Below are 19,279 nucleotides of genomic sequence, written 5' to 3'. Positions count from 1 at the left end.
TGTGACTGTTTTTCTCTCATGGTTAATTGTGAATATTTGTTAATCGTTTGACAGTCCTAGTTAATAGTGAAATTATCTAGTTAATTGAAAAACTCCTTTGTACAGAACACCTTATAAGAAGTGGGTGAGGGTCATAGAAAGTGGGCCTGGTTCAGGTTACTATGACTCTCCTTCTCTGGCTCTGTCTTGGCTAGAGTTGCTTTCTGTTCTCAATTCCCACCAAACAGGTAGCTTAATTGTTCACTGAATATTTTGAGTGTCTTGGCTAGACAAGAAAGAGAAAACAAGAAGAGGGCCAAGAAAAATTGGTGACCTGGGAATGACAGAAGTTGCTTAAGACTCAGCCCTCTTCTAGAGTCTTGATTCCATAACTAGGGATTAATGAATGTTTGTATAGTGTTTTAAGCATATAAACCACAGTGCAAAGTGCTAAGTGTTTGTTTGTAAAGTGCCTTAGTATCCCTGAATAAAAGATGCAGTAAGGGCACAGTACTATAATGTAAGACTGCTCTATTTCAAGATTTACTCACAATACTTATTCCCTCTCTGTCATCTAGACATAAAGTAACTTTTTGAGGCCAGTTTCAACCTCAGTATTGTTCAAGTAGTTGTTGGGGTTGGTGACATCATTGGATAGTTTAGGAGAGGAATAATTTCACATCTGACATGAGTTAAAATCTATCCCAGGTTGGTAGGGACTGGAAAAGAGCTGGTTATTGAGAGGCTTATATAAAATGAGCATTTGGATTCACCCCATGTCCTGGAGGGGCTGATGTCCATCTCGCACAAATCCATGCCACTGTTGGCTCTACTTCTAGGCAGTCTCCTTTGGCAGCCCATGCAGAGAGGCCCAAGACTGAATGGGTATGAAAAGTAAAACGAATTATCTTCTGACTTGATGGGGAGAAATCATTTAAAAGGTTAAGATACATCGGTGGGACGCTGCAGATGCTCATATTTAAGAGTTTGTGCTGACTGAAATCTCATGGCCTATTGGTATTGCAGCGTTTAAAGAAATCTTCCTATCAAGCCATGCACACTGTCTTAGCTATGGAATAATTTTGTCATTACCCAACAGAAGTGGTTCGGTGTTGACAACTCCAGGAATCTTTCAGCAGATCCTCTGTTTGATATTGTCCTCTGTGGTTAGGCACATTAACTATTTTGCACAATAATTAGTAGATTAACTTGTAGTTCAGTGGGAAAAAATGTGCAGGTGATGGTTGTCTGCCTATAGGTATCATGGTGCCTAGCAATGGCAGCATTGTAGGGGAGGGTTTCTGTTGATAGTGGCAATTTGTATGGTAAAATACTAGTGTCTGGGTCAGCTGGAAACACTCCTCTTGTAGAGATGTTTAAATATTTCACTGACTAAAAAAAAAAAATCTAGTGCAGGTTACTATTTGCCTAGCTGTTAAAAAAAAAAAAATCAAGATTTGAAAGCTACAAAATTTCAACTACTTTAAAAATTCCTTATTTCATTCTCTCATACTTCATTGTCTCAGTTCTTGACGTTCCTCCCCTGTCCCCTCCAAGAAAGATTGGGTAGCTGCAGCAGGCTTCATGTTTCATGAACAGATGCACAAAGTCTGATTCTGTGCATGTAGGACTTATCCAGTTGGTCTAGTTTGTTCATTATAGTGAGCCAGTAGAAGATTGAAATTTACAAGAATCTTATTTGTTCAATTATATTTGGAAGTAGCAGGTTGAAATTAAAACACAATGATGGGATTAAAGGTTTGTAGGTCCTCTTTTCTAGAATTCTAGTAGGCTTTTGCAAGAGTATATTTTAAAAAAAGAACAATTGTGCCTGTGCCTTAAAAATTACTGTCAGTCTAGCTCCTTAGTTAGCAGTTGATTCTACATTAGAACGTATCAGTGGTTGGATTGCACTAGAATAAAGTTTAATTTGTATTGACACTGTAAATGACATTCACGGGACTTGAGACCTGCTCTACAAAGAACATTCTCACTGACACACTAAGTAAACATTGCCTGTGATAAAGTTCTGTTGATGTGTCCGACTCTGGGCCTATAGAACTAAAAGATGATTCTGTGATTGTTTGCTTTTAGTAATAGTGAAGTTTGCTCTTGAACACCTGAGGTGATTCTAATCATCTGCCTGCCATTGGGAGTTAGGCTTAGGAGCTATTTATGTGAGAGATTGTTGATCTGTTCTCTTGTTACCCAGAAAGGGCTAAGCTGAATTAATGTAGTGCTCTCCAGGCTTTGAATATACAAACTCCTTGTTAACTGTGTGGCAGTTCTGTTTGCTGAGAGATTTTTTTTAGGTTGGAATTTGACACCACAGTTGAATAAGGTGTATATTTCTATCTGTGCATGCGGATTTGTAAAGATTCTAAGCAGACACACATGTTACTGTGCTCTGTTCTGTAGGTTATTGGCATGTTGCCTTTCTTAGCAAGATCAGGTTCCCCTTTTGTGCTGAGGCATCAAGGGCAGAATAAATCCTGGATGTCAGGGTGCAGACAGCTCTACCTTGACTACTGTATTAGATTTTCATAAGATTCTATTAATAACCACTTAGGCACTCCATATAAATAGGCTTTCTAAGCCTACCTGTGGAGTGTAGAGTTAAAATTAGCATCCCATCATGCATCCCTCACTTGTAATGGATGCAGTATCAGGTCCTTAAATTGGGTAAAAAAGGTAGAGCTTAGTCTGGTTGTAATAAAGTAGAAAAAGTGAATACACGCAGAAGCCTCACAGGTACTGTATCAGTCAAGCGCTATATCTCCATGGCTGGTTAGATTTTGCTTGTATTACTCCTAATGCATAGCTGCCACTGAGCAGTGTTCTATGCAATGCTGCCAAAAGAGGGGAGGGTTTGAGGGGTGCTGGCGATGGAGCGGTGGGTGGGGGAGGAATTGGAGGGAAGAGTTATTTCAGAAGGGCAGTGAGCCAACTAAGTAGCCTGGCCTGAAAAAACAGACTAAATAAATGTTCTGTTTGGCACCTCCAAATAACATGTCCCATCTGTTCTTTTTTTGTCACAGGGACAGGGACGTTAAAGATAGACTTTGTTGGAGAGTTGAATGATAAAATGAAAGGTTTCTATAGAAGTAAATATACCACCGCTTCCGGAGACACCCGCTATGCTGCTGTCACTCAATTTGAGGTATGAGCTGTATTTTTGTTTTCAGAAAGGGTCATTCATAATATAAGATTTACTCTTGGGAGAAGATTTGGGGACAGTTTTTCTAGTCTCAACTACACGCATGGCCTGATTTTTTATTTTTTTTTTAGAATCCATATTTTCCATTTCTCATTCTCAGCAAAGTAGAAGGTAATAAAAAATAAGCTTTGTACTGTGACCTAAAAGTCAACAAATCCAGGGTCTGGCAAATTCCTCAGTCCAAGTCTCTGTCTGTATATAGTATATGCATATGTATAACAGCTGCAGTGTTAGAAACAAATTCCTTTAACAGATGCTTTGAACCAAATGTCCATATAAATTGCCTTTTGAAAGTACACTAATATTTTAGTTAGACTCTCTGACTTACTCCCAATATCTTAATGGCACTCGGATTGTGTGCTATCTTCTGTCTCATGTATTCTATAACTCTTAACATCATTACATTTTAATACCATTCTTTAAACCAGTGGTCTCCAACTTTTTGCACACAAGATCACTTTTTGAATTTAAGGGCAACCCAGTTCTACCCCGCCCCTTCCCTGAGGCCCCGCCCTGCTCACTCCATCCACACACACACCCCATTGCTCTCCCTCCCTCATTCACTTTCACCGGGCAGGGGTTTGGGGTTTGGGAGGGGGTGTGGGCACTGGGCTGGGCCCAAGGGGTTCACAGTGTGGGAGGGAGCTCCGGGCTGAGCCTGGGACAGGGGGTGAGAGGTGCAAGCTCTGGGAGGGAGTTTGGGTGCAGGAGAGGGCTCCGGGCTGGGGCAGGAGGTTGGGGTGCAGGAGAGGTATGGGGTGCTGGCTCCTGCCAGGCGGCACTTACGTCGGGCGGCTCCTGGGAGGCTGCGTAGCGGAGCTAAGGGAAGCTCCCTGCCTGCCTGGGACCCATGTACTCCGGGGAGGGCGTGTGGCTCCGCGTGCTGCCCCTCTCTTCAGGCACCCCGCAGCAGCCATTGGCCACAGTTCCCCGTTCCCAGGCAATGGGAGCTGTGGGGGTGATGCTTGCAGGCAAGAGCAGCACACAACGACCCCTGCCTCCCGCTCCCCCGGGGCTGCAGGGGCATGCTGGCTGCTTCCGGGAGCGGTGTGGGGCAGGCAGGGAGCCTGCTTTAGTGGCAGCCCTGCTGCACCGCCGAATTTTTAGCGGCTGGAGATTGCGATCTCTCCAGGATCGACCAGTCGATCGCAGTCAACTGGTTGGTGACCACTGGTTTAACAGTTGTCTTAGTTTGTTACATAAACAAAAACGTGAAGCACTTTCCTTTATCTAATGCACATAAAACAGACCGCGGTGTGTGCAGTCTAATGAGATGATGCAACCAAGGGGTCATGTGTGCTATCTGGATGTCTGTGCACCCTCCCTTTCACATGACTGAAGCATTACCTGGGTCATGGCTGTGCTGAATTTTGCTCAGGGACTGTAAACTTCAGTGGCAATGCAAGATGAATTTCTCTTGCCTTTTTTTTAACCTGAGAGTGAATTAAACTACATGCTAAGAGAAAACACACTAATCCAAGGGCCAAGGAACATGAACAAGGAAACTTTTTCTAGAAGAGACTGACCCTAGCTTGCCAGACTATCAATAGAATGTATTTTATGAGCTTCATTGTGATAATCTCTGTGAAAGATTTGTTCAGTTAATGCTCTTATTTCCTCAGGCCACTGATGCTCGCAGAGCCTTCCCTTGCTGGGATGAACCTGCTATTAAGGCAACATTCGATATCTCATTGGTCGTCCCTAAAGACAGAGTAGCTTTGTCAAATATGGTAAGTGCTTAATGTGCAAGTAATGAACTCAGTTTTTAATAGCAACTGGCTATGTAGCGGTTTTGTTTGCAAGTTAGTGATATGTTTTGGTAACATCCATTAATAGGAAGATGGATTGTATTATTTGTCATTACTAAGCAGTTATACTTGATTGAGGGAAGCTTTTTTTAAAGTAGATATCCACTGCTAGTTGACGCTAGTACAGAAATTTAATATGCTGCACATGCCAGAGAGGGTTGTTTATTAAAACGAGTCCTAACACATGGCATGACATGTGCTGCTCAGTTAAATGAATGAAAAAAATAAAACTTTTGCTTGTTTAGAAAGCTACATAGAGATGCATGGCATTTTATAGACAAATAAGACCAGTCTCTGCCCTGGAGAGCTGATAATTAAAGTTCAGACGTAACAGGAGCGAGTGGTAGCAATTTCATCGCAGGTACAAAGGGGGTATCATCACATTCCCCATTTTGAATATGGTGTAAATCTTCATAATAGTCATTTGCCACTGAGAAACCACCCTTCAGTGTCTCATCCTACAGGCTCCTATTGTTGGGATGACTGTTTACTAATAAAGGCCATTTTCAGTGAGGACTCAGTTTCCTCTGCTCAGGCAGCTTGATATTGTAATGTGTTAATGCAAGCCAGAAGTCTCGTCCATCAACCATTTTGTTGCAGCCATCCTTTCAGTGTTTGAACAAAAGAATCACCCCTGAAAACTTCTTAGGAGAAACTGGCTCCTGGTGTGAAATATGACTTGTGGCGTAAACTATCGAAAATAAGTATTTGTTTTTCAGTTGGACTATAAATGTAATGAGCATTTTAAAGTTGTAATCCAGTGTTGCTTTTTATGGAACTAATCCGATTCCTTTTTGTGTTTGTTGGAAAGAATGTCACTGATCGGAAGCCATGCCCTGATGATGAAAATCTGGTGGAAGTGAAGTTTGCCCGCACACCTGTGATGTCAACGTACCTAGTAGCATTTGTGGTGGGGGAATATGACTTTGTAGAGACCAGGTCATCTGATGGTGTGTTAGTCCGTGTTTACACTCCTGTTGGCAAAGCAGAACAGGGAAAGTTTGCATTAGAGGTAAATGCGCTTGAAGTGATTTCTTCACTATTTGTATAGTCCCCAGTTATGGGGAGCCTATGGTCTGGCTGAGTTCTATCAACAGCACAATTAATGTGAAACTTGTCATGCTGTTTTGGTTTGATTAGTGACATGGAGAAACGAGGCTTGATAGTAAATTGAAATTCATTACATACAAATAAAACATGAAGTCATAACAAAAATCTAGATTCTGACCCGACTGAGATGATTTAGCATTATCACCTTTTATATAAAGTCAATGTAAGGTGGTAGAGATTGGCTGAAGCCTGGAAAAAATTGGGGTACTTCCAATGTTGGTACTCTGGCATTCCTGGAAGTCCCACTTTTTAGAAGTGGGATTTCTGGGGAAGAGAGCCAGTGTGTGCTGTTTTCTGGAGTACTTACAGCCATGTGGAAATGTCAGTTCTGGCCTATCATTGTGAGTGAGTTCAAAATGTTTACTAGGTTTTTCCTTTTATTTTTTTTTATAGGTTGCTGCTAAAACTCTGCCTTTTTATAAAGACTACTTCAATGTTCCTTATCCTCTTCCTAAAATTGATCTCATAGCTATTGCAGACTTTGCAGCTGGTAAAGTAACTCACTTTATTGCTGAACGGTATTGATTTTCTTTGAATTTTAAACATTTAGGAAGAGGTGTGTATCAATGTCAATAAACCTTTGTATTTATTTTATAAAGGTGCCATGGAGAACTGGGGCCTTGTTACTTATAGGTATGCTGTTAAAATACTGTCTTTCCCCCCTTTGTTCACTAATTTTGGAGGCAATCAGACTGGTTTTAGGGAGATACAATGATTGGGCTTCATCCCAAGTAAGGTTGAGTAACTTCCTCCAAACTCTAGCTTCAGTCATGAGTAATTTAGGCTTTTACACCAGAATGTGCTGGGGTTCACATCTCAGAAGGGCAAGAATGAACTTTTAAGGCTACTGGCCAAGATCGTCTGAAAGATTTTAAAAGCATCTGGCAGCAGCAGCTTCTGCAAAAAAAAGAAAGTGTTTTCTTGGCTACATTTCCCCCCCCCTCTCCCCAATAGTTCTGTAGTTATTTACACAGCTTAGAAAACTGTTTTTGATTTTTGCATGTTCTAGCCAAGTCGGTAAACTACTGCAACCATAGGACAAACATGTGGGTTGAGTAATTTTAAAAACTTTATCTTGCCTTCCATTTTCAGTTGCTTGATCAGATGAGCAAAATTTCATGCCTTCTGCTTGATAGTCTCGTGTTTGTTTTGAGCTGTTGGAAGGTGCTCCCTTCAGCCTCTGCAACATGGGACTCTCATTAGCTCGAGGTTAATTAGCATTGAAGTGAGATTTCAGGATTTTTCTTCTTTTAAATGTACCCCATTAATTTGGCCTTACAAAATTGTCATGAAAAATTACTAGCCCATGCACAAAATCTACTTACCCACTCTACCATGCTGACGAGAACTGATATTTTATTCCCTGTGCAAAAATTATTTGCCCTGGGAATTTTGTGTAGAATTTTGTAAGCCTGCTTTAATGCTAGTGCTACATTCTCCCCTTGTGTTTAGATTGGCAGTCTTGCCTGTTACCTGTATGATAGATAGAAGGCTGGCATAATGTGTGGGCTATATTTTATCCAAGACATTTTTCCCCCCTTGAGTCGCAGGAGTCTGAAAGTCTCTTCTGATTGACCTACTGAGCCATGGTTGTGACACAGGTGTTTGTAGATTTCTTTAGAGTTCCCTTATTGGATTGCAAGTGAAATGTGTGTGTGGATATTTGTATGCCTCTGAGATGGTAAATGTAACACAACTGATGATTGGGCACGTGGATGAGTGGTGACTCCTTCTGGGTTGAGTGTGGGAAAGAAGACTTGCTTTGCATACATTATGAAGTGTGAAAGCAAATTGCAGTCAAGGTGAGACTTTTTCCCCTGTTTTTTCCAGTCATGTAGCTGGACTATTTTTTGCAGAGTAAAGTTTTTCTCCTGTCCGGGTTTCTTGCCCTTGATTTCGTGCATACTTTGAGGAAGTGTTGCCCCAATTCATCCCAACAGCTCTGAAATTTAATGTAACTGTTTTATGTGCAAACTGAAACAACTTCTGTTTTTCAGTTGTGCGGATCAATTAATCTCTCCTTATTTCTTAAACAGGGAGACTGCACTGCTGATTGATCCCAAAAATTCCTGCTCTTCGTCCCGCCAGTGGGTTGCTCTGGTTGTGGGACACGAACTTGCTCACCAGTGGTTTGGAAACCTTGTCACTATGGTATCTAATATTTAAAGTATTTTTATTATTTGTATTACCATAGCACCTAGGAGCCCCAAACGTGGAACAGTACCACAATGTGCTAGGCACTGTACGAACACAGAACAAAAAGACTGTCCCCGCCCGAGGACCTTGCAGGCTAACTAAGATGAGACGTATCATGTGTTTAGATTGTCATGCTCCTCCTAACTATGGCTAGATTCTTCAAGTGCCCCTAAAGTATCATGTAAAAGGGAATAGACATGTTGAATTAGATGCTTTAAAAAGCTGTCTTCAAAGTGGATTTTAAAATACCTACTTGACCAGATGTGCCTGAAGAACAGGTGGATAAACAGAAAAATGCTAATTAACCAGTTTTAGTTCACATGTGCGTGAATTAATGTTAAGAAGTTGACTGAGTCTGTTTGAATGTAGTCAGAGAGTGGGAAGAGAACAGCAGGTTTCCATGGAAATGAGCTAAGCCACCATATTAGATTACTTTTAAAGTGATAAATCCTCATTTTCCTTTCTGGTAGGGATGATTCACTGTGTCATCAGCTACTTTTCATACTAAGCAGGCCTTCTCAGTTTGGGACACGGACTGTATTATTCTAATCCATGAAAAGTTGCCTGGTAGTAGCTGACATAGATTATTTTGGGTCTATAGGGAACCAGTCTTCTGAAGATTGAAGCTGAAGTCATTTAGATGGGAATAAAAGTGCAGGAGAGGGAGCAGGTGAAAGGTGCTAATAAACTCCCCACTGTGCTTACAAACCTGAAAGCCATGTTTACTGAAGCGTCTGCTGACAAATGGCCTCTGCCTGTCCTGGTTAGATCTTTGCAGTGTTGTTGTAGCCTGATGCTCCTTTCTTTCCTCTGACACCCCCTCAAAAAAAAAACCCTGCTAATGGGTCTTTGGAAGCCAACCCTGTTAAATGTTAGGAAGCCTTTTGCATTGCCAGAAGCAGTGTGTGTTTGGTAATTTAACTAGAAGCACTGCAGCAAAGAGAGCACAGCTTCTGGAGCCAGCAGTTTCCTAGCCATATTTTTTAGGCTGCCAAAACAGAGGTCATGACTTGGGTGGAAGAGAGATTTATATGTCACTTCACCAAGGAAACCAGTAAGGAAGTGGTTCTCAGACTTTTCCATAGTGTGGCATGCATCATAATAGAAAGTCGTCTTTTCCCTTTCATGATTGCACAGGTCACCTCCCTGTGTGATTCAAGTCACATCCCTGTGACAGCAACAGCAACTAAGTGGAAAAGTAATATTAGGAAAGTATTTAATGTATTTTTTAGCTTTTAATGCAGTTGGGCAGCTGGAAATTACTGGCATTGTGTGATCAACCAGCTCTTTGTGGATCACTAGCAAGTGCTTTTGGGACCACTGGTGACTCACAGACCATTAGTGGTCTACCACAACTTGAGGACCACTACAGTAAGGCATTTAACAAAGCAATATTACTTGTCTTATAAGGGCTTTTCTACTTTGATAAAAAGTTTTACGTTTTCTTTCCCTTTTGAAGCTTTGTGCCATTCATAAAGTTTTTTCTTTTAACTTTCAAATTTTTTGTATTTGAAATAGGATTATGTTTTGTGAGGTGAAAGACTTTCACTTTCCCATTGCAGGTAGCTTGTTGCACACAGGGAACAAAGATACTATCACTGCAGGAAGTGTCAGTTACATCGTGGTTACAGTGTGCCAATGTTGGATCTTACCAGATAGCCAGCTCTTTAACACTGACGATGTTAAACTAATTGGAATAAAAATAGTTCTGAGAAATAAATGGATGCCTGAGCAACAAGACTGGAATCTCATCTCCCCACCCCGGTCTTTAGTTTTCATTGGGGTAGGCTAGCAGCTTGTTGCACTTAGCATGTGACTGCCAGCCGCTTACACGTCATTAAATTAATACAGAAAAAACCTGACTTGTTGGGAGTTTGAAAGTAAAGTCAAATGTCTTTCATTTTTCATAGTTCCATTCATCCTTTGGCACCAATACTACATTTAAGTTCTGGAACTTTGTCTTGGAAACAGATTTAATCCAGAACTATAATGAAAATTGGATAATCTCCACTCTAAAAATAACTGGGTAGCATGGACAGTGAAATTATTCCTTTTCGAATTTCCTCTGATGTTTCATTCTTAACCGGAAAGTAGAATTGTTGTGTGGCTGAATTTCTATTGGGTTGAGTCTGCATCACTTTCCAGTTTCTTCTCCTTAAATAGATCTGGCAACTTAATCAAACATATCTGAATTTACCTACCACTGTTTTATAAGTAAGAGTACTATATCTGAAAGAAATAAGAGGATGGGAAAGCCTTTTCCTCTATTTTTTTTTTCAGTTTCATATGGAGTCGGTTTCCTTATCTCCATCAGTACAGTAGGCATTCTTTCTCTTAGCCAGGCATGGAGAAGGAAGATGCATCTTAAAATATAGGACATGTAATTGTAAAGCTGCAAAAATTGTCAGCGAGTGTGTCTTGGACAGGTATAATCCTGAAACTACTTTAACTTCCTTTTTCAAAAAAAAAAAACAAAAAAAAAACCCCTAGATTTCAGGTTTTCAGTATCTGTTTACTCAGGTATCCAAACTCCTTTTCCATTACCTGTAAGGACATTAATACAAAAATTCCTGTGATTGACGGAGGCCTTTCCGTAATTAGCAGAATGTGTGGATTCCCCAGGATTTGGCTACGTTGTTGAACTGTGGCCTTCCATGCCACAGACAGCTTCCCCAATCTGGTCTTCCCTTGTCAGCTTCCTGTAACTGTTCCCTCTGTGGCTCTGCGCTCAAATCCAGCCTAATATGCAGCTTGTACAGCAATTTCTTTGTACCACTTGCAGCTTTGCCCTCTCTATTTTGAGTTCTTGGAAGCACATCTCACCTAGCAAACAGTTGCTAGGTAGGTCATTCTGCACTGGGTTCAGTTCAGTCCACAAGCTGTTAAGGCTAAAGGGGATACTGTTGTGTAACCAGTCTGCTGTGTGTTCTATTCCACTTCCTGAATGTGACGTCTCCATACTGGGGGATTCAGACACCATCTCAGTAGACCTTTCTCTCTGATTTGTGGTGAACTGGGCCATTAATAGGTTATTGTCTGTAATGCAGCTTTTTAGTTGAGTGAGTAGGAAGAGTGTTAAAATAAGTGAAACTAGTGAAATAAAGCATTTTATATTCAAATACTTTTTTTTCTTTCCAGGAATGGTGGACCCACCTCTGGCTGAATGAAGGCTTTGCCTCCTGGATTGAGTATCTCTGTGTAGACCACTGCTTCCCAGAGTATGATATCTGGACTCAGTTTGTTTCTGCTGATTACACACGAGCGCAAGAGCTTGATGCCTTAGACAACAGTCATCCTATTGAAGTGAGCTATAACTCCTTGCTATTGGCATTATTTGTCTCTCTTTCAGTTCAGCTGGGAATTCTGGGTAGAAACCTTCCACTGATAGCTAGAAAGGAGGGAAATGTGCAGGTATTCACAATGCAAAGGAAAATCTCAAATTGCTTTTACATCTAGTAGATTTTCTGGTAAAATAGGAAGGCCTCTTCTAGTAACAGTAGTACTTAAGGGAGATCTGAAAGCTCAAGCAATTGGTAATGGTTTAAAGACCCTTTCATCTTGAGCTGGATTTGAGCTGGCAAACTAGTGACCAAAACTCATGGTTTTTGTCTGACGACGGCGAAATGAGTTGTTGGGTCTCAGTCCAGTTCCTAGTCAATACTTGCCTACATTAGAAGCAACCACCACTAATTGGTACCTTTTGAGTCTCAGCAGTGAGGGAAGAATAGATCAGAGGGCAGTAACTTCCCTGTAATCCTTAGAGGTGGTCACTCTGGTTCAGAATTTGAGGCCCATTAGCAGGACAGTATGAGGAAACTCATGTTGCCACTGCTTGTGCGGTACCTATTCTATGAACAAATAAGAATATAAGTCTTCTGGCCTGTCAGTCTGGCCCCTTAGCCTGAAAATGTGCATAAAATGCCATTTAAAACTTTGAAACTTAGGCTGCTGATCTGCTTAGTATTTGTACAGGTGAGGTGGTAGCTATTGGAGCTGTTCATCTATATTTATAGTCTAGCCTCCAATATATAAATGACACAGGGATTTAATATGTTTAGTCAAGCTTTCAGATAATCAAGGAAATTCTTACTGTAATAGATATCAGGGGCATGATCCTGCTTTGCATAACTGGGAATTTTGGATACTTATGGATGTACTGCAGGCACCCACAGGCAGGTACCGTGCTGGTACTCTTAGAAGTTTACTTTTCTCATTGTCTTATCAGTAACTGGTTTTCATTATATTCTTTTTTTACTTTGAGCTGAACCAAACTTAGTCAAGTCAAAGTGTGAGTGTTTGAGTGTAGATCATGGGCCACAAAGGACTAGGGCACGACCTTCAGACCTATTTATTAGGTGCTGGAAGCTAAGCACAAGACTGTCAACCTATAAACTAATCCTAGCACTGCCGTCTCAACCTATCTTGCTGAAGAGGCACGTTAGGCAGGCTTAGTAAGAGATTCGGACATGGAGATAGGCTACATGAACTTTGTCTGTAGCTGAACTATTAAACAAGAAAATTGTTTTAGCGTTGGCTATTGAGACTTTTTTGTTCTGTTCATTTGAACTAGAGTTGCAGACAAGATGTTGCTTGTTCTAACTACACATTGTACTGTAAACCCCAGGTCAGTGTGGGCCACCCATCTGAAGTAGACGAAATATTTGATGCTATTTCTTATAGCAAAGGAGCATCTGTAATCCGAATGTTACATGACTACATTGGAGATGAGGTAAAAATGCTCAATTCTATTGTACACAATTTAATGCAGATTATTAGTAAAAACTCTTAATGAACAGTTACAAACAGATGTATGTTTGTGATTTCTGGGTGCTGAACATTTATATTCCTGAACACTAATTTTCCCACTCAGTTTTGGGGAGTCATAACTACACTTCAAGAGGAAATGTAAACACCCTGAATAAATTCAAGGGGGAAGTAAGCTATTGGGATGACATAGAAACATGATTGTTTAAAAGTTCCAAATGCATTTGAAACTTGAATGCCACCTACCAACAATGCTACAAAGCCATTTTTCTGCCTAATGTCACATCCTAGAGGAGTGGCAGATAAGTAAAACCGGTGCTAGGGATCCTTGGCTGGTGTGCGGAAGTAAGTGCACTGCACTGGGAGGGCAATAAGAGCCTCCTTTCTGGTGCAATTACATGTTTAATTGTATCTTTCTAGGATTTTCGGAAAGGAATGCATTTGTACCTAACCAGGTTCCAGCAGAGGAATGCAGCTACAGGTAATCAGCAGTTATTCTTGTACTTTATCCGGGAAAGCTCAACTCTGGAGAATTCAATTTTCAGCGGTATTTTGGGTTTCTAAAATACCCAGTTTCCCTGCTGAGTTGTCTGTGATGCAAGGAAGTCAATAGACTTGTACCTGAGGTCATGTAATGAGTCAGTAGCTCAGCCTGGATTAGAACCCAATATACTCTTGGCTTTCTCACAATCCATTTCTCTAACCTCCGGAGTACACAGGCACAGTGATCCAAAAGAGCTGCTTTTACCCCAGTAAAGCTGCCTGTCCAATAGTCTAATTCAGAATTTTTGCCCTTGAGGCTTTTTTCTAATGAGCGGTTGGTTTTTCGGAGTAAGTTGATAATTGGCCATTAAGGCTTCAGCAAATTTCCGTTTGCAGAACTGATCACATGTGGGATTAAATGGATCAAATGAGGTTGTGTCCAGCGTATCCTGGCACTTAGTTCACATGGCGATTTACTGTGTATCAAAGTTAAAATGCTGAAGTGGAATAAGGGGTTCTCTGTGTCACTTAGGTATAAGTGATCCAGATGTTCGGTAATGCTTCTGGGCATGATATGTGAAAGTATGTAGAGAAGAGAGCAGTTGTTTTTGAAGCCTGTTACAGTTCTGAATGTTTTATTACTTACTCCAGACATTTTGATGATAATGCATTACAAACAGTGCTCTTTGGAATCCTAATGAAGAGGTTGATGTTTTCCATGGGAGGTTTAAACTGCTGCTTATTCTAACTACGTGATCTCTGTTATAGTGTAACTTTACAAAAATGGAGCATAAAACCCCACAGGGAGGCATCTTTAACTTCTGATTAGGTATATTTGTGACAATAAGAATAAATAAAATGACACAAATTAGACTCTTGATGGTGCCAGTATAGTGGCCTTACCAGCATTTAATGTGTGTTTAGATTAGATTAACATTTGTGTGTGTGTTTTGGGTGTGTGGGGGGGTGGGATTTGGGAATCCTTAAACTGATGATTTTTCTTCTACAGAGGACCTTTGGGAGAGCCTGGAGAAAGCCAGTGGTAAACCTATTGCTGCTGTAATGAGTACATGGACCAAACAAATGGGATTCCCACTCATTTATGTGGAAGCAGTGCAGGTAAATTGTGATGATAAAAACAGAACATCATTAGATGCTTTGAAATTCCAGTTACACTAAATGTTCCTCTTCACTTCAGAACAAAACATTACCTTACTTAAGTGTCCTGGATCACTTTTAATAGTATCCAGTCGTTTCAGAACTTTCTTCTGTTTGATCAGGAGGCAGTGCAGTGCTTGCTTTTGTTCAGTGACAAAATCTGCTCCTGAAGGGAGGGAGAATGCTGTTAGATTGAACATAAAAGTTGCATGCTATCACACTGTTGGGGGTGGGGAGGATGATCGTATATTCTTCATAATTTAAAATTAGACTGGACAAAGTATCTTAAGTAGAGGAGCTTCTGTCACATTCCTTGGGGAATGCTGTTCACAGTGATATGGTGTTCATTCCCCTGATGCATCCAGCTCATGTGCTTGGAGGTTAGACATTAAATATCCTTTTTGTTCTGAGTGTGCATTAAGTATAGGGGAGAGAATACCTGGCGTGACTCACTTCTCATTCCAGTTTAATTACAGTGACTGGCCCTGTCAATCTTCCTTGTGTTAATGAATCAGCTGTGGATTAAGATGCATGACCAGTCTTGCTAGTGGGCTACAAGCCCTATGATCCTCGTAGTGTATGACAAAGGTAGATGCGATCCATTAGTAAGTCATTTCTGAGTTAAATTCAAAGTAAATCCAGCAATCCTGTGGCTGAATGAATGATGTGAAGGGCTGTATTAGCTCTGGTTTCTCAAAGGAAACATACCATCCAGGTTTATAGACCGGGATGTAGAAGCTTTACTGACGTTACTCCAATGTACTTGAAATAGTCTGTGCCCTCTGGGATTAACAGGGAGAAAATTGGTTAATGCAGGTGCTAAGATTTGAGATTGGGGAAAGAATTCCTGAAAGAGTGTAATGAACTGCCATCATAGACTTCCTGTTTCTGAAATGTTACAGCCAGAAGACTGATCTGCCTTCAATTGCTCTGAAGTCTTTTGTGGTCTCTAGTGACCAATTTTCAGTTTGCTGTTTTTCTCGGTATCGTTGGCAGCATTGTAAACATTCAGAGAGAGACTGTCTCAGACACCTGCAGGAATGAGGAGCTGAGATATGTGGTGTTTGAAATTACAGTGTTGAAACACTGCGTATAAATTGGTCTCTTGACCTCTAATTCTCTCTAGTTCATCATACCTAATATACATTAAGAATGTTATAATGGGGCAGTAAAATTGGCAAATTATTCTCTGAGCAAGTGCATCATTAAAATTAGCTGCATCACACTGTTAGGAGAGGATTACCGGATATTCTTCATACTTTGTCCAGTCCAATGTTAAATTATCTTAAGTAGAGGGACTTCTACCACTTTCCCTGGAAACTTCTCCAGTTTAATAATCTCACTTTCAGTAAGTGTCCCTCTTTTTAATGTCATCCCCTTACTCTTACTTTTAGTTCATACCATCCTACACAGTGTCTTTCCATCACTGATGTTACACATTTCAAATACTTGTTGGATGATTCTCACGTCCCTGTCATTAGTAGTTCCTTAGCCACTTAGTCACTTTTTATAAGCTAATGTTTCTATCACCACTAATTTTTCCTTTTTCTCTTAAAATCTTCTGGTGCTGAGGCACTTATGACTTAATACAATATGGTAGGTCTCACTAACACTTTATGGACCACTATCTTCTACTATACTCTGGTGTGATGAGCATAAGAATGGCCACACTGGGTCAGGTCCATCTAGCACAGTATTCTGTCTTCTGACAGTGGCCAGTGTCAGATGCCCTGTTTTGTTCATTCCCTCTGAAGCAAGTTCAGGTGATCCACTCCCTTTGTCCAGTCCCATCTTTTAGCAGTTGGAGGTTTAGGGACACCCAGAGCATGGATTGCATCCCTAATCATCTTGGCTAATAACTTCCTGGAGGACAGTTCCATCAATGGCTATCTAATTCTTTCTTGAATCCAGTTATACTTTTGGCCTTCACAGCATCCCCAGGCAATGAGTTCCACAAGTTGATTGTGCATTGTGTGAAGTACTTCCTTTTGTTTTAAACCAGCTGCTTATTAATTTCATCAGGAGACAACCCAAGAACTTGGGGTATGTGAGGGGGTAAATATCGCTTCCCTATTCACTTTCTCCATACCATTCATGATTTTATAGATGCCTCTATTAACGTTCACCAAAGTTGTATTTGCCTTTCTTAGTGCCATGTTGCACTGCAAACATGTAGCCAACTTGTTTTTCATGTTCTATGGGAACCATAGTGGACCATAACATCTTGAGGAACATTTACTATGGGTGCTTCTGTCACCTCCTCTACTTTAATTCTGATTATTGGGGCTTTAACCTACACTACTTTTCAAGCCCTATACTTGCAGGTTTAGAAGCACATTTAAATGGAAAAGGGTGGACTTTACTTTGGTTTGACACTATTTAAAATGGAGAATTACTCATTGAGGGAAAGTGCTATGTGTAGCCATTCCGTCACACTTTAAATCATTGACAATCATCCCAGGCTTCTTTCTTCCTGCTTCCCGCAAGCTTGAACCCAATTCTCCACTCTGAAGCAAAAGTGGCAAAGCAACTTTTCAAAGGAAAATAAAGGATGAATGAATAACCTGTCTCGAGTCATCCCAGTGCTGAATGAGGATCCCTAAAAACTTGGCAAAGCTGGCATGCATTAGCTTGGAAAAAGTGCTGCCTGACGACGTTGCCTGACTCAGGCAGGCTTTGAGGACCAGCACTGTGTAGCTAATGTACCCAAGCTCCAGTAGAGGAGAAGTTCTCTCTCCAGTAGCTATGCTGATGGACCACTTCCTGCCGTAACTGACGAGCCTTTGATTGCACTTCTGACTGTGTTTTTGTGAGCATTTAATCTCCAAGATTTGTGCTATATAACCAATTTGTCAATCTTTCAAACCATTGGAAGCCTCATTTCCCTTCAGACCATGGCAAAGCTGTCTCTGCCTCTACTCTTCATTAGTATTTTTATTACCTCTCTGTTCTAGGAGTCCACCTGTAAAATGTCATTGCATGTAAATGATACTTTTTATTCCAAAGCCTTTGACCCTAGCCCAGCACTGCTGTAACAGGCAATCTTCCGAGGATATGAGTGCTCTTGTTCCTGTTAATTACAAGAAGCAGGAAATGACTTCCTGATACTATTCTTTTCAGATTAGTCCTTCCAGGCACCAAATACCTGTTTCACTTTTCTGACTTGGCAGTTATCACCACTGCTGTAGTTGGGATTCTCTTGCATCTGATTTTCCTAAAATGAACATTTTTTCTTTGCCTATTTTTTTCCTTGTGTGTCTTGTCTTTACACTTGAATAGCCTTACAGAATCATACTATACCAGGGATTAAAATATATGGGCTTCTTTCTATCACCTGTCGTTTGAATTTTTTTATATATTGGTTTCTAGAATATATTAGATAAAAGTGCTTTTCTGCACTGAAGACGCTTAACTGCCACGGTTACAATTTGTCAGTCTTGGAATAAGTGAGCCTGTGAAGAATGACCCTATTGTACTCCCAGTAGGCTTTCAGCATTGGTACAGATTAAGGACATGTTTGAATTTCAGCTGCTTTGATTCTAGTTCTCTATGCCTGCAGTTATGGGACAGGCTGGGGACTTCAGATGAGGGACTCTACCTTAGTGACAACTGGAAGCCACTCTTGATAATGGAGCTGAAATCTCCATTCATCATTTGGGGGAATAATAATCAAATTTAGGGGTGTTTCTAGTGAGGTTCTGCAGGGATCGGCACGAGGCTCACCACAGTTCAACATGTTCATCAATGCTCTGGAAGTAAATGTAAAATGGCCGCAGATAAAATTTGCGGCTAACCCAAAGATTAGTGGAATGATAACGTATGACAACAGGGCAGTGATACTGAGGGATACTGGATGGCTTGGTAAGATGAGCCTGTTCCAACAAAAATGCGTTTTAATATAGCCAAATGCAGACTTATACTTGTAGGAACAAGGAATACAAGCCATGCCTACGGAATGGGGGACTGCAGCCTGGAAAGCAGTGATTTAGAGGTCATAACGGACGAGCTACTCAACGTGATCTCCCAGTATGATGCTGTGGCAAAAAGGGAAGTAGTGAGTTAGGAGTAGGGAGGTGATTTGAGCTCTACACAAACACTGGGGAGACCTATACAGGAATACTGCATGCAGTATTAACCTTTGGAGCAAAGGGGGATGTAGCAGATTCTCAATCTCTTGGTGTCTTGATTTGTAGACTGGATGCCTTTTTAGAAGAGATGCTTTTGCCACACACAAGTTATTGTACTTAATATAAGGGTAAACTGGGTAAAATGTAATGGCCTGTGCTATGCAGAAGGTCAGACTAGATGATCTAGAAGTCCCTTCTGTCCTTAAACTCGATGGATCTTTAAATGTGCTGGGTCTCTGTTCTGCATCTAGTGAATGACACCCTAGTATCCATTTCCAGTTGTGTTGCTTGCTAGTTTAAAAAAAAAACACAAAAAACAAACCTCTGCCCCAAGTGATTGAGCAGGGGAACTGGAAAAATAATATTTTCCACTTATTCTGAGTTTTCATGACAATGTTCTTCCATCGTGGAAGTTTTTGAAATTGATACTACTCTAG

At 40.8% G+C, this 19,279-nt stretch overlaps 1 protein-coding gene across 3 annotated transcripts in view; it reads left to right on the top strand.

The window, feature by feature from the left end:
• Positions 1-19,279, top strand: part of NPEPPS (aminopeptidase puromycin sensitive) — a 55,761-nt gene that overhangs the window by 23,406 nt on the left and 13,076 nt on the right. For all 3 annotated transcript variants that reach the window (XM_039516747.1, XM_039516749.1, XM_039516748.1), the window contains 10 exons: positions 3,018-3,139; positions 4,819-4,926; positions 5,816-6,016; positions 6,508-6,604; positions 6,714-6,747; positions 8,151-8,265; positions 11,449-11,613; positions 12,935-13,039; positions 13,495-13,555; positions 14,567-14,676. In XM_039516747.1, coding sequence (XP_039372681.1) covers positions 3,018-3,139; positions 4,819-4,926; positions 5,816-6,016; positions 6,508-6,604; positions 6,714-6,747; positions 8,151-8,265; positions 11,449-11,613; positions 12,935-13,039; positions 13,495-13,555; positions 14,567-14,676 — 1,118 coding nt within the window. The remainder of the gene's footprint in view (positions 1-3,017; positions 3,140-4,818; positions 4,927-5,815; positions 6,017-6,507; positions 6,605-6,713; positions 6,748-8,150; positions 8,266-11,448; positions 11,614-12,934; positions 13,040-13,494; positions 13,556-14,566; positions 14,677-19,279) is intronic.

The sequence above is a fragment of the Mauremys reevesii genome, linkage group 27 (assembly GCF_016161935.1).
Source record: "Mauremys reevesii isolate NIE-2019 linkage group 27, ASM1616193v1, whole genome shotgun sequence".
Lineage (NCBI taxonomy): Eukaryota > Metazoa > Chordata > Testudines > Geoemydidae > Mauremys > Mauremys reevesii.
Note: the sequence above shows the minus strand (reverse complement) of the source record. Positions and strands in the feature narration are given on the sequence as shown.